General features: G+C 51.5%; 2 protein-coding genes across 3 annotated transcripts in view; one reads left to right on the top strand and one right to left on the bottom strand.

Annotated features, from left to right (window-relative positions):
* Positions 1 to 129: 129 nt before the first annotated feature.
* LOC128872439 (protocadherin-like wing polarity protein stan) lies at positions 130 to 16,643 on the top strand. Its single transcript, XM_054115118.1, has 14 exons — positions 130 to 222; positions 637 to 836; positions 913 to 1,014; positions 5,322 to 5,906; positions 6,071 to 7,624; positions 7,710 to 12,475; positions 12,556 to 12,922; positions 13,005 to 13,220; positions 13,287 to 13,859; positions 13,937 to 14,363; positions 14,434 to 14,671; positions 14,765 to 15,082; positions 15,168 to 15,747; positions 16,075 to 16,643. The coding sequence occupies exons 4-14, from the start codon at positions 5,464 to 5,466 to the stop codon at positions 16,103 to 16,105; spliced, it is 9,513 nt and encodes a 3,170-aa protein (XP_053971093.1). The 5' UTR covers positions 130 to 222; positions 637 to 836; positions 913 to 1,014; positions 5,322 to 5,463; the 3' UTR covers positions 16,106 to 16,643.
* A 144-nt stretch (positions 16,644 to 16,787) lies between these two features.
* The window catches only part of LOC128872440 (dedicator of cytokinesis protein 3), a 30,618-nt gene continuing 20,319 nt past the window's right edge, over positions 16,788 to 27,086 (bottom strand). Inside the window, exons 5-18 of one of the 2 annotated variants that reach the window (XM_054115119.1) lie at positions 24,610 to 24,694; positions 23,559 to 24,017; positions 23,068 to 23,367; positions 22,787 to 22,991; positions 22,500 to 22,682; positions 20,677 to 22,402; positions 20,540 to 20,557; positions 20,290 to 20,452; positions 19,607 to 20,044; positions 19,390 to 19,531; positions 18,642 to 19,317; positions 18,206 to 18,564; positions 17,668 to 18,014; positions 16,788 to 17,593 (exon numbers count right to left, since the gene is read on the bottom strand). In XM_054115119.1, coding sequence (XP_053971094.1) covers positions 17,426 to 17,593; positions 17,668 to 18,014; positions 18,206 to 18,564; positions 18,642 to 19,317; positions 19,390 to 19,531; positions 19,607 to 20,044; positions 20,290 to 20,452; positions 20,540 to 20,557; positions 20,677 to 22,402; positions 22,500 to 22,682; positions 22,787 to 22,991; positions 23,068 to 23,367; positions 23,559 to 24,017; positions 24,610 to 24,694 — 5,269 coding nt within the window. In that variant the 3' untranslated portion in view covers positions 16,788 to 17,425. The remainder of the gene's footprint in view (positions 17,594 to 17,667; positions 18,015 to 18,205; positions 18,565 to 18,641; positions 19,318 to 19,389; positions 19,532 to 19,606; positions 20,045 to 20,289; positions 20,453 to 20,539; positions 20,558 to 20,676; positions 22,403 to 22,499; positions 22,683 to 22,786; positions 22,992 to 23,067; positions 23,368 to 23,558; positions 24,018 to 24,609; positions 24,695 to 27,086) is intronic. The other variant, XM_054115121.1, reaches the window with a different exon arrangement.

Genomic DNA, 27,086 nt, shown 5'->3' with positions numbered 1-27,086 from the left:
GCACGCGCAGGAGAGAGTTTGCAACAGTCGCCGACGTTCTCGACGCTCGCAAGGAGTGTAGATCGTGTGTCTCGGTTTACCTGAATTTTTCACCGTATGTGTTGCATTTCATTTGTAACGCATATCAAACATTATAATTCGTACACAAATAGCATCGATTGTTAGCTTGCTAGCGGCGGATGGTGGTGTCGATAGTTCGGAAAAAAGCATCTTTTTTCGCAGGTACTTAGGAACACTTTGATATTTCATTATTTCGATTTCGATTTCGTGACTATTTATCTTCGGAAAAAGTATCGAAACTGATTCAATGCGATTCGATGAATGGTAATTATCGCACCGTAGCGGACTTTTGTATGCGGTACATAGAAATCATTTCTACTTCGTGTTAGAGCTGGCCACTTTCGAAATAACGTTCGAAATATTGTTCAAGGTAACGTGTTACTCGTCTTGACAACTATTTGGTGTTTTCGTTTTAACGAGTACTCTAAATGAAAAAAATAATTAAACCATGTTGCGTCGTTACAAGTCAAGATTCGAAATGTACTCTGATCATTTTCGAACGACGATCGAAGAAATGAAACGTACTTTTTTCGACCGATTACTCCAAGCTTAAAGAGAAATAAATATCGCTTTAAGGAGTAAGAAGAGCAACGTGTGAGCCGCGGATCAGTGGTCGGAGCAGAGATCGTGGCATCGTGGTCGTTTGATCGTCGCTCCAAGTCAATGTCGAGATACACGGTCGCAGGTAGTCGCCCTCTACTTTGCTCGCACGTAAGGCTGGTCGTGCGTGTATGGCCTGGTTCGTAGTAGTCGCGACGCTGCCGACGGCAGATGAAGTGCGTGCACCTTCTCTGGGATATACACCGTGGAGTTTACGCGTGTGTGAATTTCTGCTTTCGTACTGAATTTCAGAGTGCTCGCGGAAGTAGAGTCCGAGAAAAGGATTACAGGATTAATCGACGAGGCTGGGCGTGACTCGCAATGTGACAAAATTGCGGCGACCTTGGTGGGACGGTGAGTGACCTTTTCGCGTGGTACATTCCCGCGACTTGATTTTTCTATGGTGTGCGCGGCCGGTGGTTTCCCACGAGAAAAATGCTTTAATAATTGGAACGACAACGCGTCTCGTGACCCTTATCTTTTCCGGACTTTGCATACAATTCCCTGATCTGTCTTCCGACGGGTTAACGAACACGTTTCCCCTGCCTTTTTCTTATCAAATTGAACGTAATTTCTGTCGTTTCGAACATTCCGTTTGAATTTAAACGTACTACTTTACAATTAGCTAGTTGCAAGCTAAGCCCTCGTGAAAAGTACAGAACAGAGCCGAGCAAAGTTCTTATTCAATTAAAAATTTCGAATGATTAATCAAAGATAAACAACGTTTGATCCGTTATTTGCAGTTACGTTTCTTTGATACGAGGAAATAATTTGATAAGAAGTAATCGATGTAAGAGAAGCGGAAAGAAGCGATGACCTGGCGAATAAGAAGCCAAGAAATGCCGCGTTAGAAAAATTTAGATACGGCGATGCGAGGGGTTAGCGGGCTCGTTTTACCCGAGCCGGCGAATCAATATTTGGAGGGTAAGCGTCCCGACGACTGTCGGCGTCGAAGCTGCGGAACGTGAGTCACTCACCCCTGATTGCGAGGGAGACTGAGAGAGAGAAGGATGACTTTTCTATTTCACCCTCTCCTCTCGTGTCGTTCTCGAGCAAAGTCGACCCGACTCGACTTGGCCGTTACACGGGAAGACTGCAACATCGAGACGCGACAGAGCTGTCCGCGAATGTTAACGATTTTGCGTCTACACGCGTAACGCTCGACCTACACGATCGTCGCTTTCTAGCTTTATCCGTGTGAAAATGAAACGGATACGAGAAGATGCGAACGTTCGAAGGGAACTATCGAGACACGACGTTAGTTCCATTGATGGTTGAGCGTCGCGTCGTTGTCGGAATTAAGAAATGAACGCGTATCGATACTGTCATCCCGGGCTTTCGCAGCGGTTTAATTAAGATACTTGGGAATTTTCGGATTCCCCGACACAGTCGTAAGAACGGAACATTAATTTACGGCCTTTAAAGACGCCCCTGCACGCATACGAGCGTGAAACGTATGCACCTAACTAAACCCGTTTGAGGGAGCCACACGGTGGGAACAGGTTCCATAAAATTGAGCGTTCTTCCGTAGGACTTTTATCTGCGGCCAGCATCTCTCTTCGTAGTCGTACGCGCGTAAGAATATCGTCGGGTCTTTATTTCAATTCTTTAGGCAGCGAGAGATACAAAGACGACAAAAACTGTCAGTAAGCTACCGTTCGATACTCTCGTTTTTACGAAATCTCGTATGCATCGATGAATTCGTCGTCGAATATGGAATAGCGTATCGCGAATCTCGAGTAGGAATTGTATGTAGTTCGAAGAGCGATGTCCGGCAGTGCTCGAGAAATCAATGAAGCATACTATACTACCTACATTCGAGGATAGACGGCCTGCGCCTCTCCTTTTTCTCATTTTACCGCTCACCGCTACGCGAATGTAGTTTCCCGTACATACCGCGTAACGGTTGTTATTGTAACTACCGTGGAATTACGAAGCTACCGATAGGTTTTCGTTCGCATAGCTCGAGGGAAATTCGTCGTCATTCATCCCGAAACCGACCGTCTCTCGGTTATCGCAAAGTCATTCTCGTCCGAGAGAATCGTTTCCGACAGGACGGTAAACGAGAGGGAAAACCGAAAGTGTGAAATCCGCGGACCGTGAATTGCGAAAACGGTGCATCTACGTTCACCTCGTCGGCTATAAAAATAAGTAAATTTTTGTTTTTCGCGACATTGTATACGATTGTTTTAACCTTCGCGCAACACGGGAGAACCTTGTACGTAACTTACATCGGTCGAGTAGTAGGTTAAGAAGTATGCGGCACGTCTTGCGTGTTCGTTGGTTGGCCGGCCGAATGAACGAAGCCAACGCTCGAAAGAAAACGAAGAGTACCTGCGCGTAGCATCGACCGAAAACACCTTTGAGCTATCGAGGGACGTCTGGTCGCCGCGCCACGGCGCTTCTCTTTCCGAGAAAATAATTTCTCCTTAATTTCGGTCGACCTTCGCGAGCGAACCAGGCAGCGTGCATAATCGTAATAAGACGCGAAATTCAAGTTCGGACGAACCGTATCTCTTCCATGCTCAACGTCCAAGAAAATGGATACTTGTCTCGTAACGCGGACAATTAATTTCGCGTAACCACGATACACGCGCGCAGGACTAACTAAGAATCTCCGGGCTGAAAGATGTTATCGATATCGCACATTTTCCACTGGACGGTTAACCGGAATTTCACAGTCGGCAACGCGCGAGCGGGGGGACGAGGATGGAATATAAAGATGCGCGTATGCACCGTACACGGAATACATACCGTAGCGGAAGAATGCGTTCGAAAAGGACGCGTTCACGCTCCGTACGCAATTTTCTTCTCGAATGTTGCGATTCGGAGTGGAAAAAAGTCATCGCGATTAGCGCACACGTGTGCTCGTGTACATGTACGACATATTTCGCTTCTTGGTTAATATCCCCTTTGATCTGGCAACAATTATTTCGATCTCTGTGCGTGAAACGATGGATAACGCGGAATGGCGTGTTTGCTTTACAACTTACAACCGTTTCGGTCTACGCGTACTTGTAGACTCATCGAGCAACTCTGGAGCTAGATTGTCTCGATGATTCGCATGTTCTTCATGACGCTGTAGCACGGTAGTTTACGATTTCGTTTTTTGTCGATCACGCTCAGAGATCCTTTATACGAGACCGTGGATCGAAAGCGTTCCCGGTCGTGATCATCGAACCAACAGTCCGCGTGACTTACTCGCTCGAATCAGGCACGGTGGTGGCTATCGAGAAAAATACAATAACAATAAAACGAGAGTGCCTAGGATCGGTGAGAGTCACGTCGTGGCACCGACCTCGGGCGCTCTCGAATTCCACTGTACGCTACGTTGACTACTCGAGGTTCGGTGTAGAATTTTTTTGTAAAACAAGGTCGACGATATGCGCGTAGCTTTAGAAATTGAGATAGCTCGGTGGATCGCGGAGTACGTAGGACGCCGCGCCGATGCGAAGCAAAGGTCGTATGCGTCGAGAAGAGCCGATGAAGCGCCCTTACGCGTTTAAACACCGGCGTCCCTGGACGCTCTTCGGTCGTTTCTTTTCTTGTTGGGTTATTTTGTTCCGAAGGCTCGTAGCCGGCTGGTTCGTGGCCGTTGTCTACTCGGTGGTTGCGCGGTGCGGCCGTTGGTTCGATTGGTTCGTGCCGATGCACCATCCGTTTGGATTGGTCAAACCGGATCGGCTAGCCTCCGGGGAAGGAGGATCGTGCCGATGGCTCGAGAGAGGCTATCGTGCTCCGACTGCGGTCAACTAGTCCCGCGATCTTGAGGGCCGACCGGCGATTTCTAACGCAATAAAACATACGGGACGAGAAGACACTCGTTGCGGGCCGCATCCTTTGCGCCACGTATTACACGTCGCGTATTCTTAAACGCGTTTCCACTCTTGGCCATTGCGGACCTGCTTCCCTGCCAGCTACGCGCCGCTACCTGTACAGAGTATACAGGTTCGAGCGGAGTATGTACCTTGAAAATAATTCGCCGACGTTTTTTTCAAGTAACCGTTCCGACGCGACGGTTACCTGTCGTACGCGAGGTAATAATTCGCTGCGTCGAAAATCAATTAATCGTAATTCTCCCGTTAAATTCAATTTATTTTAAACGATCGTAGCGTTCCAAACAATGCGTTTTCGTTACGTCACCCATGAAATCGAACGAGTTTCCCCTCGAACGTTCTTCTCGACGCCGACGTCCGAAAGTGTGAACGAGCCAGCGAAATCATGCCTGTTCGGTATTCCACGCGCCTGACTTGTTTATCGGCATCTCCGATTTACGGATACAAACAACCACGGGTACGAGACCAAGTTTGAGTTTCATCGCGGTTTAACTTGCACGACGAACGAGACAGGGTCAACGAATTTACCATGGAAGGCAACGAACGAACAAAGAGGGTGAAACGAACGGAAATCGTTGTTCCCACGTTTTGCCCAGGGTATCGCATTCTCACACTCGCGAAGAATTTTCAGCGCGAGGTAACAGACGGAAGCCAGTCGCGTTTTCTAAACGATTTACTCGAGAAGGGAACTAGTCCGTAGTTGGTTGAAATCGTGGTAGGTCGGCATACGCGGGAAACGTGACTTTTTCTCGAGGGAACTCGATTTATTTACGTATGTTGTAAAAGCGTAGCTAATCCCGATGGTCGAATCGCGTTGGTTCGCAGATGAGACGCGAGACGAGGGCGCGTTGAGGTCGAGGGTGGCGAGCAGCAAGGGACGGTGCAACCCTGGGACGATGGGACGCTCGTCCGTAAAGGAGGAATACGAGAAGGACCGCGCGCAGTAAGAGGGTGGCTGTCAACTGTCATGGCGAGATGGAAATGGATTCTCGCTATCCTCGCAGGCTTTTGGATCCTGACGGACGCGTATCTGGCCGTGCTCTCCTCCGACACGCCAACGGGGAGCGTGGTGTTCGAGGCAGGGGTGCCTCAGCTGGGCGGTCGTCGCAAGTATCAGGTGTCGACCGAGCGAACCGCTTGGTTCGCGAGGAAACTGCTCAAAGTTCACCCTCACACCGGCCGCGTCACCTTGGCTCGGTCGTTGAGCTGCGACGGACTTCAATATCCACGGATTTTCACCTTCTACGTGGACTCGACGAGTTCCAGGCTGGGCAGACCGACGATCGATTACTACAGCCTGCCGCTGAGGATCCTGATAACCGGCTGCGGCGGTGAGAACCGGGATCTTGCCGCCACCAGAGGATGGATGGCGGAGACTCTGGCTTCGTACGCTATGCCCAGCACCGAAAGGTTACTCTTTATTCATTTTCAACAGTTGCTTCTAGTTTTTCGTTTAATTTTCGTGATGATGTTCGTGGCAGAAGGTTGGAGTAGAGTAACGGTAGTCGGCGGCGATTACGGGATAATATCGTAAGATTCGCGCGATGCCGTGACCTCGTTGTCTTCGCCAACAGGTTCACGGAAGTCTGTCTTCGTACGTCGCAGCTGGTGGCGGCGTTACGCGATTTCCTTCCGCAGACGGCACTAAAGGAATGCGAGACCAGATGGGGCGGTGTGGCCGATCCGAGGTTCTTGATCGAGGGCGCGGCAGGCGATTTGGTCTCGGCGACGGAACAGTGTCTGGTGGATCCTATCTGGAAGATTTCCGTGTCGATGAACCTCAGATGCGGGATGGAGTCGCGATTGACCGACGCCGAACACCGTCTGAAGATCGTGTTTCACCATCGGCAATTGGACGACACGGATCTGGGGAGACGCGTCAGAAGAGAGTTGAAGAATCAGTCCCCGTACTTTGAACAACCGCTGTACGTCGGGGCGGTCGAGGAAGAGAAGGATCCCGGGGTGTACGTGACTTCCGTGCGCGCGAGAGACCCCGAGGGTGGGACGGTCCGCTATTCTATGAGTTCTCTCCTGGACGCTCGGTCCCAGGAGTTGCTGGTTCTCGATCCTGTTACCGGTAGGGTGACGACGCGCGCCAGGTTGGACAGGGAGAGCGTCGACGTGCATTACTTCCGCGTGCTGGCCGTGGACGACTCGTTCCCCCCGCGAACGGGCACCACCACTCTTCAGGTGAACGTTTTGGACGCTAACGATCACGCGCCCAGTTTCGAGTGGCCAGAGTACGACGCCTCCGTCAGAGAAGGTGTGCCCGTCGGCTCGACCGTGGTCACGGTGAAAGCTTCGGACAAGGACACCGGAAGGAACGCCGAAGTCGAGTACTCGATCCTGGCCACGAGCACCGGAAACGGCGTCGCGAACGCCGAGGACGCTTTGACCTTTCGTATCGACCCTAGGTCGGGAGTCGTCACCACCCGTACTCCGTTCGACAGAGAAAAGACCGAGATCTACACGGTCTTGTTGAGCGTATCCGATCAGGCGACGCCTCCGTCGGCGCGGAAGAGCGCGAACGCCACCCTGATGGTACGCGTTCTGGACGACAACGACAATTATCCTCAATTCACCGAGCGCACCTATTCCGTATGGATACCCGAGGACTTGGACTACACAGCGAATCCCGTGGTGGCTCGAATACGGGCCACCGATGCCGACGCGGGAAACAACGCCGCGGTACGGTACGCGATCATCGGCGGAAACACTCAAAACACCTTTTCCATAGACTCGATGAGCGGGGACGTGGCCCTCGTCAAGTCTCTCGACTACGAATCCACCAGGAGCTACAAGATAGTGATACGCGCACAAGACGGCGGCTCGCCCGCGAGATCGAACACCACTCAGTTGTTGGTACACGTGAAGGATGTCAACGACAACGCGCCGCGTTTCTATACCAGCCACTTTCAAGAGTCCGTGTCGGAGAACGTACCCGTCGGATACTCGATGTTGAGGATACAAGCGTACGACGCCGACGAGGGCGCCAACGCTCAAATCAAGTACACCATCGGGGCGCGAGACTTTTCCGGAGCTTCCACGGAAAATTTCCCTATAACGGTCAACACCGAGACCGGATGGATCTACACGACCAAGCAGCTCGATCGCGAACAGTGCTCCAGGTAACTCGAGCACTTCTCGTTTATTCGTCCAACGTAAGTTTTTGGAAGGGGTTAGAATTGATCATTGGTCGTCGGTTGGTTTCAGGTACCAGTTCACCGTGATAGCAGCAGATTCAGGCGAGGCGCCAAAGTCTGCCAGCGCCACCGTGATACTCACGGTTACCGACGTCAACGACAACGATCCATACTTTGATCCGAAAAACTACGAAGCCGTGGTCTCGGAGGACGATCCACCGGGTACTCCGGTCACGTCCGTAACAGCGACCGATCCCGACGAGGACGCCAGAATTCATTACGAGATCACAGCGGGTAACACCAGAGGCCGTTTTTCTATCGCGTCTCAAAACGGACGGGGTCTGATAACGGTGGCTCAGCCGCTCGATTACAAACAGGAAAAGAGATTCGTGCTGACCGTGACAGCCTCCGACAGCGGAGGTAGAACCGACACGGCTCTTGTTTACGTAAACATCTCGGACGCGAACAACTTTTCACCCGTTTTCGAGAACGCCCCTTACTCTGTCTCGGTGTTCGAGGATGCCCCCGTCGGCACCACGGTTCTGGTCGTCAGTGCAACCGATTCCGACGTCGGAAAGAACGCTCAAGTCACTTACAGCTTGGACACCGACGGAGGGGACCCGGCAGCGTCCGAGTTCACCATCAATCCGCAAACAGGCGCGATAACGACCACTCGGACGTTGGATCGCGAACTTGTTCCCGCGTATTTGTTAACGGTTACCGCGAGGGACGGAGGGATCCCACCTCTCTCGGATACGACGGACGTGGAGATATCCGTCACGGACGTAAACGACAACTCTCCGACCTTCGAGGCGCCACAGTATCACGGTTCCATTCCGGAGGACGTGCTCGTCGGCACCAGCGTCCTGAGAGTATCCGCTACCGACGCGGATACGGATCTGAATGGCAGGGTAAGATACGCATTGGAAGACGACGGCGACGCCGCGTTCGCCGTAGACTCGACCACGGGAATCGTTCGAACGGCGAAGCCGCTCGACAGAGAATCCGTGGCGAGGTACTCTCTAAAGGCGGTAGCCATGGACAGGGGCTCTCCTTCTCTCTCTTCCGTGGTGCCTGTAATCGTGAAGATAGAGGATGTGAACGATTCGCCGCCAGCTTTCGAAAACGATAAAATCGTTCTCTATATAGCCGAGAATTCACCGATCGGCTCGACCGTCGGTGAAATTTACGCCCACGATCCGGACGAGGGACCGAACGCCGTCGTGCAGTACTCGGTGATAGGAGGCGAGGACTCGAATAGTTTCGCTCTGAATGTCAGGCCGGGCGCGGATCGAGCGGAACTGATCACTCTCGAGGAATTGGACTACGAATCGCCGAAGAAAAAGTTCGAGTTAGTGGTGCGCGCGGCTTCGCCTCCGTTGCGATCGGACGCTCTGGTTCAGATTCTGGTGACAGACGTCAACGACAACGCGCCGGTGCTGAAAGATTTTCAGATCATTTTCAACAACTTCAAAGACTTTTTCCCCGCTACGGCCATCGGCAAGATACCTGCCGTCGACGCGGACGTCACCGACAAGCTGACTTACACCATCCTTGCCGGGAACAACGCGAATTTAATCGACCTGAACAGAACCACGGGAGAGATCCGTCTGTCGCCGCAACTAAACACGAACGTGCCCCGCGTCGCGACCATGGAGGTGTCCGTCACGGACGGCATCAACGAGATCAAGGCCACCATGACTCTCTCCGTGCGACTAATCACCGACAAAATGCTTCTCAACTCGATCACCGTCAGACTGGACGACATGACCGCCGAAGCTTTCCTCAGTCCTCTGTTGGGATACTTTCTGGATGGTCTGGCGGCGATCATCCCGTGCCCGAGAGAGAACATATTTCTCTTCAGCATACAGGAGGACGCGAACGTTCACGGGAAGATCTTGAACGTGAGTTTCTCCGCGCGCAGAGTCGAGCCGGGAGTCACGGACGAGTTCTACAGTCCGCAATTTCTGCAGGAGCGCGTGTACTTGAACAGAGGTATACTAGCGAGGCTCGCGACGGTCACGGTGCTGCCGTTCGACGACAACCTCTGCGTCAGAGAGCCTTGCTTGAACTTCGAGGAATGTCTGACCGTGCTAAAATTTGGAAACGCCTCTGGATTCGCCAGCAGCGACACCGTGCTCTTCAGACCGATATATCCGGTGACGACGTTCGCTTGTAGGTGCGCGAGAGGCTTCACCGGCAGCAAGGAGTCGTATTTGTGCGACACGGAGGTAAACTTGTGTTACTCGAATCCTTGCATGCACGGTGGCACCTGTTATCGCAGGGAAGGCGGATACGCCTGCGCGTGCAACCCCGACTACGCCGGAGACAATTGCGAGATCTCTTTGGATCGAGACTCTTGCAAACCCGGGCTATGCAAAGGAGGTTCCCAGTGCACCGTCAAGATCACGGGCGGTTTCACTTGCGAAGGATGCCCCGTCACGACTCTGGAAAGCGTGACACCGCTCTGCGAACTGAAATCTCGCAGCTTCGGGCCCGCGACTTTCCTCACTTTCGCTTCCTTGAGACAGCGGCACAGGTTGCATCTAAGGCTTCGGTTCGCAACCGAAGCGGCCAACGGTCTTCTCCTCTACAACGGTCGGTACAACGAGAAGCACGACTTTGTGGCCTTGGAAATAATCGAGTCGCGAGTGCAGTTCAGCTTTTCCCTCGGCGACGAGGTGACTCGAGCCAGCGCGAGCGTACCCGGCGGGGTCTCCGACGGCCAGTGGCACGAGGTGCAAGTTTTTTACATAAACAGAACGGTGACGATTTCTTTGGACGATTGCGACGTCGCTCTGGCGTTGGAGCACGGCGATAGACTCGGCAAGCGGTGGTCCTGCGCCGGCAGAAGCGAACAGGTGCTCGAGGAACGATGCGACATCGTCACCGAGACGTGCCATCGATTTTTGGATCTAACGGGACCTCTGCAAGTCGGCGGTCTGCCCGCTATACCATCCAGCTTTCAGATCAGGAACAAAGATTTCGTTGGCTGTATCGCCGAGTTGTTCGTCGATCACGTGTTCGTGGACTTGAATTCGTTCGTGGCCGACAACGGTACCAATTCCGGCTGCCCCGAGAAGAGCTCGTTCTGCGCGTCCAACCCGTGCAAAAACAACGGTCGATGCAGAGAAGTGTGGTCGGGATTTGTTTGCGATTGCGAGGAGAACTACGCGGGACCTACCTGCGCCGACCAAGTGGGAAAACCCTGGAACTTTCACGGCGACGGAATGCTGAGTTTCAATCCCCTTCTGAGGCCCATCCAGCTGCCCTGGCTGACGGCCCTTAGCTTAAGAACGCGAGCCAATCGAGCGTTCGTGATGAGCGTGCAGATAGGACAGAACAGTTCCGCGGTGTTCGAGATTCGAGAGGGGAAGCTGATCGGTCTGCTGGATGGTTCGGACATCGTTCGGACTTGGAACAACGTAGCGGACGGCGAGTGGCACAGGGTAGAGATCGTCTGGCAGAGCGGGCAGGTCTCGTTGGACGTCGATTATCGCAACAGACCTCTGTCGTCACCGTTGCCGGCAAAGTTGCAAGGCCTTTACGTGGGCAGAATTCTAGTCGGCAGACCGGAGCAGTTCACCAACACCGAGCTACCGTTCTTCGACGGGTGTCTGCAGGACATCCGTATCGGCACCAATCAGACCATGCTGCTGCGACCGACCGTCCAGGAGAACGTCGGTGTCGGGACCGGGTGCAGCTCCGAAGACGAGTGCGACGTCGACTGCCCCGAAGCCTCGATATGCGTGGCCAAATGGAAGGCGAGCGAGTGCGTTTGCGCGCCCGGCCGAGTAGGCCGCGATTGCGAGCGCGTTTGCTCGTTGAATCCCTGCAACAACACGGGCACCTGTATCGAGGACATCGGTTCTCGCAGGGGATACAGCTGCCGTTGCGAGTCTCCGGAGTACTCCGGTGACTATTGCGAGATCAAGGCGGATCAACCTTGTCCCGCGACCTGGTGGGGGTCGCCTGTTTGCGGGCCTTGCCACTGCGACGAGACCAAAGGCTACGATCCTGCCTGCAACAAGACGACCGGCGAATGTTACTGCAAAGAGAATCATTATCAGCCTTCCGGTAGAAAGGAGTGCATCCCTTGCGAGTGTTACGCAACCGGAAGCTTCGGTCCGAAGTGCGACACCGAGACGGGCCAGTGCAGGTGTCGAGTCGGAGTGATCGGTAGATCTTGCACGGCGTGTCCGAATCCTTACGCGGAAGTTACTCTTCGCGGCTGCGAGGTGGTGTACGACGGCTGCCCCAGGTCCTACGCGATGGGCCTCTGGTGGCCCCGTACCAAATTTGGAATGACCGCCGTAGAGGATTGTCCCGAAACGGCCGAGGGGAAGACATCCAGATCCTGCGACGACAAGCTAGGCGGATGGCAGGAGCCCGATCTCTTCAATTGCACCTCGGAAGCTTTCATCGAGCAGAGGCATCAACTGGCGGCGTTGGAGACGAAAGATTTGACGCTCAACACGTACGTGGCGGTGAAGATAGCGAAGGACGTCCACAGGGCGGTGAATCTGACCAAAGAAATGTACGGCGCCGACTTGCTGATCGCGGAGTCTTTGCTGGTCGCGTTGTTGAAGTACGAGGAGAGCTTGGTCGGGTTGAACTTGACTCACAGTCAGGACAAGGACTACGTCTCCCATTTGGTTGGGATCGCTGGCAGCGTTTCGATGGCCAAGTACGCGGACAAATGGTCGAGAATCGAGACCCTCACCGGCGATACTCCCGACAAGGTTCTGGACGCCATGGCGAATTACTTGAAGATTCTGACCGCGTCTCAACACGATACCTTTACCGATCCGTTCGAGGTGGTCGACGTTAACGTTGGTAAGCGAGAACAAATGATCCGATGGACAGTTTCGAGCAAAGAATCTCCGAAGTATTTATCCGAATTATTTATTTTGTAGTGTTAGGTTTGGACGTGGTGACTTCGGAGAGTTTATTCGGTTACGAGATGGACGAATACAAGGAAGATCCAACGGCTTCCACGTCTAGACCGGGCGAAGCGGATCAAAGAGTCGTTATACCCGATACGTCGGCGTTTCTATCGGCACCCACGCATTTCGGGCCGTCGATCGCCTTTCCCAAGTACAATAATTATATGCCGGATCCGAGCAGATTCGATCCGTATTCAAAGATACGCGTACCCCTGAGCGTGTTGGGCATCAAACCTTTGGCGCAAGGGGAATTAAACGTTAAGAAAAGTTTGGTCAATCGGAAGGCTGTGCTGAGTTACGTGCAATACAAACAGTTGGGTGCCCTGTTACCTCGGAGGTAAGTAGCCGACGAGATTCTTGTCTAGATGAAAATTTCGAGTGATTCGAAAGTAACGAGAATTTAAATTAATCTTGCTTAGATTCGACGATTCGGTGACGGTAAGATGGGGCGTCGAAGTAGCTGTGGGATCGCCAGTTGTGACCGTATCCGTTTTGGTACCTTGCGAAAACGGTCACGAATCGCTGACTGGAATTCCTCTACAGTCACCGGTTCAAATTAGTCTTTGGCTCAGCGAGAAAGACGATCTGAAGACTAGAATAAATCCGCAGTGCGTGCATTGGAGCACGGCTAGAGGGTAAGACTTTTGTTTCTTGCGTCGTCCGGTTGAATCGATTTATTGTTAAATTTTGTTCGTTTTCAGGGTCGGCGAATGGAGTCGAATGGGTTGCACCACCGAGGTCGAGGACGATTCGTTGTCCTATGGCACGGTTGTAAACTGTTCTTGCTTACAGTTGTCCACTTTCGCGATATTAACGGACGTCCTCGACCTAGAGTACGTCCCGGAGCCGTCCCTTTTGGAAGACGTGACCAGTTACAGCGCGTTTATGCTCGCTTTGCCTTTGTTGCTGTCCGCTTTGCTCATTTTGTCCTTGATACGCGGCGGTGGCACCAACTCCAACAGTATTCACAAAAATTTGGTAATGTGCGTCTTCTTCGCCGAGGTGCTCTATCTCATCGCGCTCAAAGCCAGAAGTCCTCTAGTCTCGAACGAATTTCCGTGCAAATTGACGGCGATCGGTTTACATTACGCCTGGTTGAGCACGTTCTCGTGGACTCTGGTAGATTCCATTCACCTCTATCGAATGCTCACCGAACTGAGGGACGTGAACCATGGACAGATGAGATTTTATTACACGATGGGATACGCTGCTCCAGCTATTATCGTTGGACTGACGATCGGCGTTAGAGCTGACCAATACGGAAACTTCTATTTGTATGCAAACCGTTGAAAAGCTTGTAATCGCGTAACGAATCGAAACATCTCGGTCTTAACTCTCCTCTATGTTTCAGTTGCTGGTTATCGATCTATGAAACTGTGATTTGGTCGCTGATAGGACCAGTCTGCCTGGCAGTGTTCGTAAACTTTTGTATTCTCGTAATGTCCGTACGGGCGGCGTTCACGCTAAAGGAACACATTCTGGGCTTCGGAAATTTAAGGACGCTGCTCTGGTTGTCCGTAGCGTCGTTGCCTTTGCTTGGGTCCACTTGGACTCTAACGGTTCTCAACGCGTCCGAGAACTCTCCAACTTTGTCGTACTTGCTCAGCATAGCGGTTGTCGTTCACGCGGCGTTCAGTTTGATTGGTTATTGCTTCGTCAATGGCAGAGTACGTAGAAATTTATACTTGAGTTTGTTAAGATGCATCGGAAAGAAGACGCCTTTGTTGGAAGGAAGCATGGGAAATGGCAGCAGCAGTCAGAATGTAAACGGTCACTCGGTACGTTGAACGATTCTACGAAAAGTGGAACGAATAAGTTGAAACGTTAATACTGCGAATCGTGTTGCAGCGGTCTGCGTTGGCCTATTCCTCGACGTATAGCGGAGCGGAATCGGTGTGTCGAAGGGTTCACGTAGGGGTTTCGACGAGTAGTACAACTTCTCGAAGTACAAATAAAACTGGGTCCAGTCCGTATCGTAGCGACACTCATTTAAGGCATACGTCAACGTCCACGAGTAATTATAACAGCGACAGAGATCCTTATATGTCGTCTAGAAGTCATCGATCGACCTTACACTCCAGACAAGGTATTTTTTTCGAGTCTTCTGGGTGAATGGAGGGTGAGGGGCAGCGATATCGTGTTACTCGATGATTTTTTGATCGGTTATAATTACCTATAGAAGCAACGGAACCGCGAAATCAACGCAGAGATTCCGAATCCGATTCGGACGGGTCTCAAGCGGAAGGCGGCGGAAGGAGCTTAGACCTCGCGAGCTCCCACAGCTCGGACGAAGAAGACGTCGCGTCCAGGTCGCATAGAAACATGGGCGTCTCGACGCAACAACCCGTTCCGCACAGCTACTTGCCTAACATTCACACCAATCCAGCCGAACACTTGAACATACTTTGCTCAAACACGGAACTCTTCCCAAATATTAAACCTATCTACGCGCCTAGATGGAGTTCCCAGCTACCGGAAGCGTACCTGTCATCGAACGGTGAGTGCTTTCGCCTTCGCGAAAACTTGGAAAGCTGATGATTTCCGTGCGATCGATAAAAGAGTGAAAAATGTTTCATTTGTAGTAATGGACGTCCGCGGAAGCCAATGGTCGGGTGGTACGATGTCCGATAACGAAATGGCCTCGAACAAGACTTCCAGTCCGAATCCACTGCCTTACCCCGAAATGAACTCGCCCCGAAAAAGTCAAGCGGATGAAAATTATTCCGAAGGCGAGGAGAAGCTTCATCATCTAGGCGAAAAGTATCTGTTTCCGTACACGGCCGAAGAGGATCACACCGTCTCGCCTACGCCGTACATCCTACCCATGTCTTCCCGTATTCTCGCGTCCAGCATGAGTCATCACTCGCAGAACTCGAATCACGAAAACCTGAGCGGTTCCGAGAGGTATGGAAGCTTGAAACGCGGACAGAGCTTGCACGGGTCGCAGCACGACAATCTCAGCGGCTCGGAGAGGTACGGTAGCCTAAAACGAGGTAAAATCACACCGACCGTGTTGGAAGACTCGCCAGAGTATATTCTACCGATGAGCGGTCGAATATTGTCCAGCTCGTTGACCCACGATTTACAACATAGCAACGAATTGGCCGCCCTCAGGCAACAGCAGCAGCAGCAGCAATACGAGCAAACGATTACGGAGACCGAGTAAGTGTCGCGTATCGTCTTTGTTCGTAAAAAGTAAAACTATTTCTTTAACGTTTGATCGATTAATCGTCTTGCAAATACTGTTTTGACCTAGTCCTCGATTTTCAAACCGAATAGTAGAGATACAATTCGACTAACATCGTCTTCTCTATAATTCACGCTTACCCTGGAAAATGACAACAAATAGCGAAGAGGTAAGCGTTCGGAGGATTGCTGGTATCGATCACGTTTTAGCTCGCAAACTGTTCCATACGAACATTATCGATCGATCGAAACCGTAACCCTTGACGCACGGTTGCTAATTTCTCCTAATTCGTGTTGTTTCAGGAAGGATACTAACGCGGAAACGTCAGTGTGACGAGCTCCGTGCGACAAACAAACACCGTACAAAGTAATATAACGTACTATTAGCTTAAAACTCAAATGATTACGTATATATATATATATATATTTCTTGGAGTCATTATTGCTCCGAGGTATATTTTAAGAGCGGCCATGACTGTACTTACGAAGTTAGCCATATCGATTAGTATGTTTGCGCGAGTGCCTGATCGTATCTCTATATACATACGTATGTTTGTCGATATTTTGTTTCGTGTGATGTTTAGCTTCGGGCTCGGAAGCGATTCTTCCGATATCTTCGTTCGTTATCGCGATCCGCGATTGCGATTAACAGCGCGAAATCTCGGAAGACCACAGATGATCTCTAGTTCATTCCATCGTTCTTGTGATTAATATCTCGCTCTCTCTCTTTTTCTTCGTTATATCATCATTTCTTGACATAGTATCGTGCAATGTATACATTCCACTTCCATCTTACTTTTAGGTTATGACATTTTTTTAAAGAAACTTTACAACATTTTTATACATGCCATGGAAGAACCGTACAACTGTACGACGCAATTTTCATAGTTTTGTATATATTTATATGAAAAGAATGTGACAAAATACATAATTTATATATATCCTTCCATACGGCTGTCGCGACATTGGTAATTTTTCCGTTTACTGCTGCTTAAGATCGGTGCAGTCCACAGGTCTCGTTGATAAAAATTACCTTTATTCTCATCGAAAATATAAATAAATTACAAAATATATATAGTTAGGTTAATGTTCGGAAGATCGTCGTCTTTAACGTAAAGTCAGTGTACTATCGTGTCAACGCCAAGAGTACTACTAGTCGGTTCTAGTTCAACTACGTCGAATAAAAAAGATCCGAAGCGTTAAACTATAGAACCATTCACGCAAATGCAACACGTAGCGCGTAATATATATTCGACACGTCTTTTCGGTACAGGTTACCTTTAAAAAAACGACATTTCGTCGAGTTATTCGAACCCGAGAGTTATTTCTCAGCGTTTCGATATACTGTTTTTCTACCAAGGTACGTTACAACACACAGGTGGGTGATCCATGTCGAGTTACGCATTTTCAAGACTTTTTCATTTGGATTATTACAGGATTCTCTTACGTATATAATAACGTATACGAACGATGTGCAAATGTCAGAGATCTTTCCGTACAAATCCAATCGGATTCGATAGAGTTAACATTAACCACGCGAGAACTCCTGAAGCCGCTTCGCTAAACTAAGGACGATTCTACGATCGGATCTGCTGATTATGGCACGCGCACATTGTAAATTAACCGCGCTATAGGACTAGGAGATTTATCGTTGCTACACGGTGCTTTCTGTGTCAGACGCTACGGACAGCGTTTGAAGTTTCGGCACCGAGTAGTTCTCGCTGTGGCCGTGCGATTGCACGCGACTGGAGGCCCTCTCCAAAGTCGACGGGGCCGACGGCGTGTCTTGGTGAGCCTTGGGTGGAATTGGCGGTGGACTAACCTGAAAATCGAGCCAGATGAGACGCGCGAACGAACCGTAACGCGTATAAGATACTTGGTCGACAACGAGGTTACCTCTTGACCGGGCAGAGATTGCGAGACCTGAAACGAGCCGCTTACAAAATTCCCCGTGGAAACGTTTAGCGCGTTCATCACGGATGGTGGTGAAATGTTCATGATATCGTTGCATCTCGTTCGTGGCTCGAAATCCTCGTAACCAAGGTTGTTCAAGTTGGTCAAGTGCGATTGAAAGTCCAACAGACTAGCCGTCGATATGCCGCTGTCGCGGAGATCGTTCGGTTCGTTCTGTCCCTCCACGTCGTCGTCGGTGGTCCATTCGGTGTTACGCTTGTACGCTAAACGCTTCGGCGGCGCGGGTGGAACGACACCGGCGTTCGTATTCGAATCCCTCTTGTCGGGCGCTGAAACGCAAGAAAGAAAAACGTAAAAACAAATCCGTTGTCCCACTTTCTATAATCACCCTGTACGTTTAACGAGTTTCCCGTCACGGTTAATAGCTTTGTACGCGAGACTATCGCGACGGATCCTTGGTAAATATTACCGTGTCTCGTACGTTCCAAGGACATTTACTTTGCGCAGACGCGAAACTTACTGCAACCTCTAGGCGGCAGCGGCGGGGCTTGTTCGGGACCAGGCTCGCTCCAAGAAGTCCTCAAGCCCGTCTGTTCGACGCCGTCTGTCGGTGTCGGCAAAGAGTGTCTCAACGGCAACTTCGGACTGAGCGGTTTACTCAGGGTTCTCTGATGCGTGGGTCTAGGCGGGGTGGTGCCGTAACCCACCGAACGTGGCCGCACTTCTCGTTGCGGAATAGGTGGCGGGCAGCCGTCCACTTTTGTGTAGAACCCTTCGTCTTCCAGCAGACCGTCGTCCGCGTGAGAGGATCTGGAGCCAACGGTATCCAACGTAGCCGGTCGTTGCTTCTCGTTTACGGGTAACGGAGGCAGCGGTGAGCTGAACAAAGCGAAGCAAAACAGAACGCGTACAAAAAGGAAAGAAAAGGAAAGAAGGTATACGCGGCGAATAATTACTTGACGATGCTGTCCTGAAGAAGCGTGCGTTGCCTAGCCAACGGCCCGAGACCTTGCTTTAACTGCGTAAATCTTTCGTTCAGTCTTTTGTGTAATGGCTGTACTCCCGGTGGAGCGATCTGCCCATGTAAAGTGAGCCCAGCTTCCAAAACGCTCATCTGATCGAGAATCAAAGCTTTCAGTCGGTTCACGTGCGGCACCATGTCGGGATTCTGTCTAGCGAATTCAGGAGTAAGAAAGGCTTCTTGATATTTGGTGATGCCGCCCATCACGTTCGCGTCGATGATTCCCTGAAGTCTCATGCTGAAAGGATTAATATTTCGATGAGGTTCGGCAGTGTATTGCGCGACTAGTCTCCTCAGTTCTCTCTCCACGCTCTGCATCGTTTCGCAGGCGTACTGTACAGGTGCCAGCAACTCGGATCTCTTCTCGATCACCTCGAACCACCTCAATATACCGGGTAGCTTGGCCTCGGTAGTCAGCGCGGTCCTCTCGATCCAGAGAGACTTGAACTCGTTCTCGCGATCGACCGGGCCCCTGTGAAGCGGCCTATCGAAGATAAACTTTCGGACGTCGTTCACTAAATAGAACGCAACGATCCTCTCCGGGACTTCTGCACCCCGACATGCCAGACTGCTCTCCTCGGGTATCGGTTTCACGTTGCAAATTTGTATATCTGAAAAATTACGATTCTAGAAAACGAACCTCCGAACGATAGAAGAGAAAAAAAGAGCGTCGGTGATATTACATTGTCCCTCGGATGCGAGGATGGTTTCGTCGGGCGGGGAATTCTTCATTAATATCTGTGCGCTTGGAAATTCGGTCTGTAGTCGTTGCGTGAATGCCCCTATTCGCTCGTACTCTAAACCGCGATAGATGAATAGTTTATTCTGAAACGTCGAGATCAAGATAGAATTACGCTCTGCTTTTTTTTTCGAACATTGGCTAACGCGAATAGTTCTTACCCTAACGAAAAGTGGAAAACTAAGACCGTAGAAACCGACACGGAAGTACTCCGGTTCCGGTCGAAGCTGCGTGAGTATGTTGTCCAGGAACTTGGCTTGCAGCTTTAAAACGTGACTCAGTTTCGCGTAATCGTACAATTTGGTTTCGTACAGCACCGCCAATTCCTTGCACAAGGGGATGCCCTTCTCCCAACACTTGCCTCGGTCCAAATAGTGAATGATCTTGTGATAGAGGAGCTCCTTTCTCTGCCACTCTGGTTGCTGGGGATGCGAGTGATCGGGGGGCAGGGTCGCGGAACTCCAGCCAAGTTGATCGGCGTACAGTTTCATCGTGAATCCTGCCTCTGTGTAGTTCTCGGCCGCCAGGTGCAGATCGTGAAGTTTGTATATGTATCGCAGGTACATCTCCTTTCGGTTGAACTCATTTTTGTAGAAATTCTGTAAAAGAAGCAAGGACAATCCCATTTCGGTCGCGAAAAAACTATACGGATAATCGAGATCTCCGGATGACATCGAGACGACAACTGCCGAGCTACGATACTTCAAAATCGTATATGCGTTGTTCTTTATACAATCAGTGATTCGACTAACGCGATTAACACGTTCGAGTATCGACGCGACGCCGACGTGCGTGGCACAGCCGCGACAATGTTTTGCTCCGATACACTTGGATTCGCGCTTACCAATAAATTAACGGTACACGACATACGCTTGTCGCGATTTTCGTCGCCTTGAATCACGCTTCTGTAGTCCAACAGTCTTTCCAGTAGCCGCGTGATCGAAGTGATGAACGCCGTTCCGCTGTCTTTCCATGCGGGATCCTCGGACTGGACTCTGTCCAATAGTCTGCGGATAAAAATAAATCGCTACACGTTAGAAATGTTTCGCGAACAACGATTTCGATGGTTCGAAAGCGATAGCTGGTGGACTTACACGGCGCTGAGGTGTTCCCTAAAGCAGCGTGAAATTCGAAATCGAAACATTTTTTAATACAATCGCGCGGCGTTCGACGCGAACGCAGTCTTGGTTCGAGACGTTGGCAAACATTGGAAACGAACGTCGAAACTTACATAGTGTTGAACAACCGCCTGTACTCGTCGTCGCCTTTGTTCTCGCTGATCAAGATGTCCAGTTTGTCGATCAATTCCGACTCGACGGACCTGAAGCTGCCTCGAGCCCGTTGCTCGCACTCCATCATGTCGAAAAAGATGTGCAGAGTAGCTTTCCTCAGCTCGCTTTCAGGGACCAGAGTGACCTCTAAGAACGGTCCCACCATTCCAGGAATGAATTCCAGCTTACGATCGCCCAAATGGGACCACATCGAGAGTATTTGGAAGCCCATCAGTACCCTCATGTCCCCGTACTTTTCGACGATCTTTTCACGCTTCACCTCGGAGAACTGCTCGAGCTGGAGGGATGGCTGGGTGAGATATGCCACGGCCAAATTGAAATACGTCGACCAGAGCTGCGAGTCGAAGCTGCCGTGCAGAAAACGAAAAGCCAGAGGCTGAGCGAGCTCTTGCAAAGACTCGAGGATCACGTTGTTTGCCTGCATTCTGATCACCAGCCAATCGGGAGGGAACACCTCTTGCCTGACGAGGTCGCGAAGGACCAGAAACACTCGCAGAAGAAAGTCCTTGAGGGGCTTTCGTTCACCGGCGTGCGTCAACTCTTCCCAAAGTCTGACGTAGTGATATTCGTCGAGAAGCTGAAGCAGCCCGATCAGGCAAGCTACCAGACAGCCCAAAACGGTGCCGCTCGTGTTTATCACGATCAGAATGGTCTGTATCAAAACGTCGAGGATCGACAGGCACAAAGTCTCCACGTCGTGGTGAATGCAGTTGTTCACTTTGTTCGCGTCGCGTCCCCTCTTGTGCAGAAAGCTGAGTATCTCCCCGAGGATATCGGTGCAGGTGCGCAGTTCCTCCCGTCTGACCAAGTGAATCCTCAGGTGTCTACACATGGTGACCAGAAGCAAGTTTCGACTCTCGTCGTCGTCGCGGAACAACGAGGACGTGGTCAGATTCTTGATGGCCGTCAGTTTGGCCTGCGTGAGCTGCAACGGCGGCTCTCGCGGCACCATGTCGAGCATCGTGCAGGTCAGCTTGGCCACCTCCAGCACCGGCAATACGGCGACCAGCTGCTCGAAAACCGCCGAGATCGAGTGGAGCAGAGCGATCTGTGAATGAAGCACCGTCTCGAACGGGTTGCTCAGCATCGTGTTGAACGCCGCGAACACGCGATAGATGTCTCGTTTGAAGCTGTCCTCATACTGGCCGGCCGTCGCTCTCGCGAACAGGAGTCGACTTTGGATGATGAACTTGAAAATGTACTCGAGAGAACGGAAGCACTTGATGATGGGTTCCTGCTTCTCCGCGGCGCTAGCCCAATCCGCGCAATGTTGAACGCTGCTCAGGAGACCCTTGTACACCAACGCCGCGGCGAAGTGGCCGGAAATGTAAGCGTCCATCACCGGCTTGAAGTGCTCGAACTTGGAGTCCTCGAGGAGGCTGAAGATGGAGACCAACACTTGAAAGACCAGGCCCGAGTGGGCCGTGGAGTTCCCGTCCTCCGTGTGAAACATCGAGAAGAGCGCGTCCAAGATGTCCTGCAAGAACTTTACCAACTCCTCGCCGTCGAGCCGCAACACGCGACCCAGAGCCTCCGAGATACGTTCGGGATGGGCTTTCCACTGAAGCAGGCTCAGCAAATCGACGTTTTGCGTCAATTTCGTGCTGCAAAGCAACGTGTGCACCATCACGGTCTCCTTCGGGGATCTGGAGAACGCTGGAGAACCTGAGAATACGCGCGAGAAAAAGACGGACGTTAAAAAGATTCGGTATTTTTGGATCGTCGCGACGGTGTTGTACGCGGACTACCCAACCCTTCATACCTGACACGTTTGGTTCCCGCGCGCTACTTGGCAGAGATAGGTAACTCAACGAATCCAACTTGGATCGGTCCTCGCACTTGTAAATGTACAACTCGTGAAGGCCATCCTGAAGCGTGGCTCCTCCGGGTTCCATGAGGCGCACGAACGCGAAGGAGAACAGCTTCTTGTCGTTTTTCTCGCGCGCTAAGATCAAACATAAAACCGTTGTCGTTAGGTGCGACTTGGCTCTACTTGATGTCGATCAACAGAATTTTAGAGTCGGAAATAAGGTGGGCTCGCGGTCTTACTGGAGCAGTGTCGAAACTCGAAACGAACGTGGCTCCCGTAAAAGTTGTCGATGGGTATCGCCAAGCGAACGGTTTCGGCCCAGGCAGGACTGTTGTGATGGTAAATGACTAAACTTTGGTACTCGGAGCTGCCCTCCATTCCAGCGGCTCCGAACAAGCAGTCTTCCAAAGGCTGCCCGTCGGCGTCCAACACCAATATCGTTACCTAACGTTCGGCACACGTTTTAGTTACGACACGACCAAAGTAGATTTCGCGCGATTTTACGATTCATCCACGATACCTCGATATTTTTCCCGGTCGACTTTCCACCCCGCTCGAACTCTCCGCGCTCCAAATTCAGGTACAAGTCGTTCCGTACGTCGCCCGGCATGATCACGTCGGAGAAGCCGAGTTTCTTCGTCAGACAGATGTTGTTGAAGAGCAACGGATTCTCCTCCCTCACCTGAGACAATTCGCCGTGAAGAACGCGCAGAGTCACCTCTATGCCGTAATTTGGTTGCCCCGGAAGCGGGGAGCACTTGTTGTTGCGAATGATCTGCTCGTGCAGCTGGTGAAAGTCCTTCTCTTCTCCTTGATATACCTGAAGCGTTAAAGTTGGTTCACATTGTTACGCGGACGGCGAACAATTTTTCCCATTTTTCCAACGGCAAACAGCTTCGTACGTCTTCCGTTCCTTTCGGAATAGAATCCGGAGCACATTGACCAGTCGAAAAGCATTTACAACCCCGAAACCGGAAGAATCGGTTTTCGAATTTCCTGCGGCGGTGTTACCTTGAGCGTGTTCTCGATTTCCTCGGTATGATCCTGCGTGGCTTCGGCGAGGGAGAGAACGGCGACGCCGTGGGGCCGTCTGTACGTGGCGGTTCCTGATTTGTTTTTGCTGGAATCGGAGTACAGCATTCTCCCGCAACGCATCACGTGCGCGACCATGTAAAGATCCCTGCCAAGGTCCGCGTTACCGAGATCGGTAAAGACCGTGCAGTTGCTGTGGATCTTCTCCACGAAGCTGGAGAAGCCCTCCTTCGAGATCCGCACCAGGAAACGTTCGCTCAGGTATTGAGAACTCTTGGCGTTGTACAGGGAGAAATAGATCTCGGCGTGCTCGCCGATGGAATGACCAAAGTCCCTCATGCAGAAGTGGAGGTGATGCGTCAGGACCTTTTTGTGCTCCTTTCGTCTGAGGGTTCCCCTCGCCGACGCCCCCTGCGAGTTTTCCGCGCTCTGCACGTGCTGAAACCGATCGAACGCGCATCTCGTCACCGACGCGACGCCAAGTGCTACCGATGATCTCTAGTTCTGCCCCTTCCTACCAAATTCTCCTCTTTTAACTTGGAGCTACAACCTGGCCCAGTTACCGCGATTACCCTCTACCTTTGCACTATTTACAAATAGTCCCGCTAATATCGTTTCGACTATAGCGAGCGAAATATCGACAGCCATTTTAACAATTTTACTCTGTCTATAAAATGGAATACAATGTCGCGGTGGCCGGTTCGTGTACGACGCAACAGCACGTGCAACGATTCGATCTCGACTTCATATTCAATTCTTGCGGAGCACTCGAAACGGTCAGCTCTCCGGTTAGAATTTCAACGAGCTTCAGCGATACGCGCGCGGCAAACTATATCGCTGTCTTTCTGCTTTCCCCTCTGTCCTTTTATTCGACATATCGAACCTTGCCACCACTCGACCGCTGTATTCTCCTTTTTTCCGCGATCGCAGACCCAGCGTTCGCATCGGCATAAAGCACCGTTCCGCGTACGTATCGCCTCGATGCAATTGCATCGAACGGCTATCGATATTTCCGTCTATGCGTAATTACCACGTGATAAAGTTCGACGACAGACATGGTATCCGGGTCCACCATGTGGGCACCCTGACGAGGTACCAGATCCAAACCCAGTTTCCTGAAACATTAAAAATTCGAAGCACGGTTAGGCGAGACTGTAACGAGACAAATAAAAACTAACGTTTGGCGGATGGGTCTCGCGTCGATCCCTTCGCCATGCGGTATTTTCGTTTCGAGCAATCGAAGCGTGGGCTCTCGAGTCGCATCGCCAAGTTTTGCGAAAGTCGATTTCGCTGGGGTCCGCAGGGGTTAACGGACACGGGCTATCGGAAGCGACGCTTGTTCGCGTCGACTGCATATTCCCGGCAAACAAAACCGGTTGGAGGCTCGGACGTCATCGAGGATCATCGAGGATCATCGAGGATCATCGACGTAGCTCGCAAAATCGATTGTCGTAGAAAATGGAGAGAGCGCGGCCGGCGCGCAACCCAATTAAGCTCAGGCATCGCGCGTCGTTTTTCCAAGTTCACTTCTGAAGTGGCCGAAGCTGTATACTTATTGTTAGTTAACTTCCCATGACCCCGGTCGACCGCATGCCATAGGACCGACGTGTTCTCGAATGCATCGGGGCCCTGCAGGGCCGGCTGTTCGCCGGGCTCCTCGCCAGTGGCCCCTTCACCTCGCAGGAATGCAGCTCCGCGTTCTACGCTTTTGCATCGTCAAAAGCGTGTTTTCGCTCGCAGAAAATCATTCGATGGTCTACCAAAGCTAACGCGTAAGGGAACCCTTCGGAACGCGCTCCAACTCCCAACCGGTACATCTCCTGCGATTATCGTAATCGTTTCTCGCGATCGATTCCAAAATACCGCATGGCAATGTTTCGATCTCGTTTCATCGTCGATACAAATATTTTCGAACCGGGTCGAACCGTGGATTTCCAGCGGATTTTCGGCTGAATCGGGCGAATTAAGCGATACGTGAGAGGGCGGGCGTTGCTCTTGGTTTTCGCGTCCTTCTCGTCGTCTCTCTATCCTCTGCTAAGCCACGTCACCGATCTTGCCAATTCAGAGTATCGTCCTACGCCCTCGCGAACTCGTCGCATGCGGCTGTACCAAATGTTTCGCCGCGTCCGACGATTCGAGAGAGCGGTCCGGCAATTTCGAATCGAAACACCGGTTTGTTCGTGGTTTTTTTGAAAAATGAAAAGTTCGACTTTGGTTTCCGTAAGTTTTCGAGAGACCGTTTCACGAGCCGAGGACGCGGTACGGTCCTGAGAGTCCCGAGAAGGTCCCCCCTCGGGCCCCTGTTGATGGAATGCAGGTGAGCAGGCAGAGTTCGATGCGTGGAGACAGGTACAGGCAATGTCCGCCGCGTCGCGTCGTCGGGACCTATGTTCCATTCCAAAGATATCGGATATATTCGCTGGCCAGCGACCAGGTTCGGTTCACCGCGAGCACCAACCTCTAGCCTTCCTCTTTCGCTGCCTTCTCCTCCGTTGCCTCGTCCCTCCGGATGACGAATTCGCGAGGATCTCTGACGTTCCTCTCCGTCTCCGTAAACCAACCTTGCAAGCTCCCTCATCGAGCTTCGTCGAGAGGCTTCGTTAGATCTTCCTTTTTTCGGCTGTCAACGTTTCACCCGAGAAGCATCCTTGGCGGAATTCGGTAAGCATTCGGTAGCTTTAAACGCTGTAATTACGCCGGCGCTGCCTCGAGTCTCGTTCCCCGGTTTCTGCTTCGAACTGACAATCGATTATCAGCCTTTGTTCGCTTTGCACCGTTCTTCGCGATATCTTTATACGCCGCGTTATTCTTCGAGGCTTCGAGTTGGATCGTTTTCCCGTTCTTTCTGGATTTCCTAAGAAGGCCTACCCGAAATCGTTGAAACGAGAGTCGGCCGTGACGAAACGTTAGCCGTGGCGTTCTCTCGAGTATTTTCGTCCGAATCGAACGGTCGATTCAGCGATCGTATACGTCAGGACTCGTGTAGGGCCTTCATGGACCGGCGGGTACGCACACGCGTCGAGTTTGGCCTTCGTTCCGAGCAATTTATAACAGTTGACGAGGCACGCTCCGATTGAGAAAAGATGCTTCGCATATCAACGAGTCGGCTCCCGTGTCGCTCGTATACGAACGGTGGAGATTTTCGTTGATCGAACAGAGAGTTACGGCGTGCGAGAAATGCCGCGTAAAGCACAGCTGGTAAAAAGTATTGCCCGTCTCTGGCGTCGGGTACGGCGAGGATTACCTAAAAAGACCGGAACAAACGTCAGTGTACGTTTGCGATCGCGTAATCGTACGATTCATCGCGACCAAGTAAAATCCATGGCAGTGTACGCCCGTCCGTCGCGGTGTGGTTTCACGCGAGCGTGTAAAACGGCCTTAATAGGAGTGTTTCCTGATCCCGGAACGAGTAACAAGACTCGTACGTACGGCAAAGGGTTCGTGGGAAGACGAACGTCGAGTCTGGTTCGCGGTAGAGCACTCGCTCACGAGCACGAAAACCGTGCA

Source organism: Hylaeus volcanicus, chromosome 2 (assembly GCF_026283585.1).
Source record: "Hylaeus volcanicus isolate JK05 chromosome 2, UHH_iyHylVolc1.0_haploid, whole genome shotgun sequence".
In the NCBI taxonomy this organism is placed as follows: Eukaryota; Metazoa; Arthropoda; class Insecta; order Hymenoptera; family Colletidae; genus Hylaeus; species Hylaeus volcanicus.
Note: the sequence above shows the minus strand (reverse complement) of the source record. Positions and strands in the feature narration are given on the sequence as shown.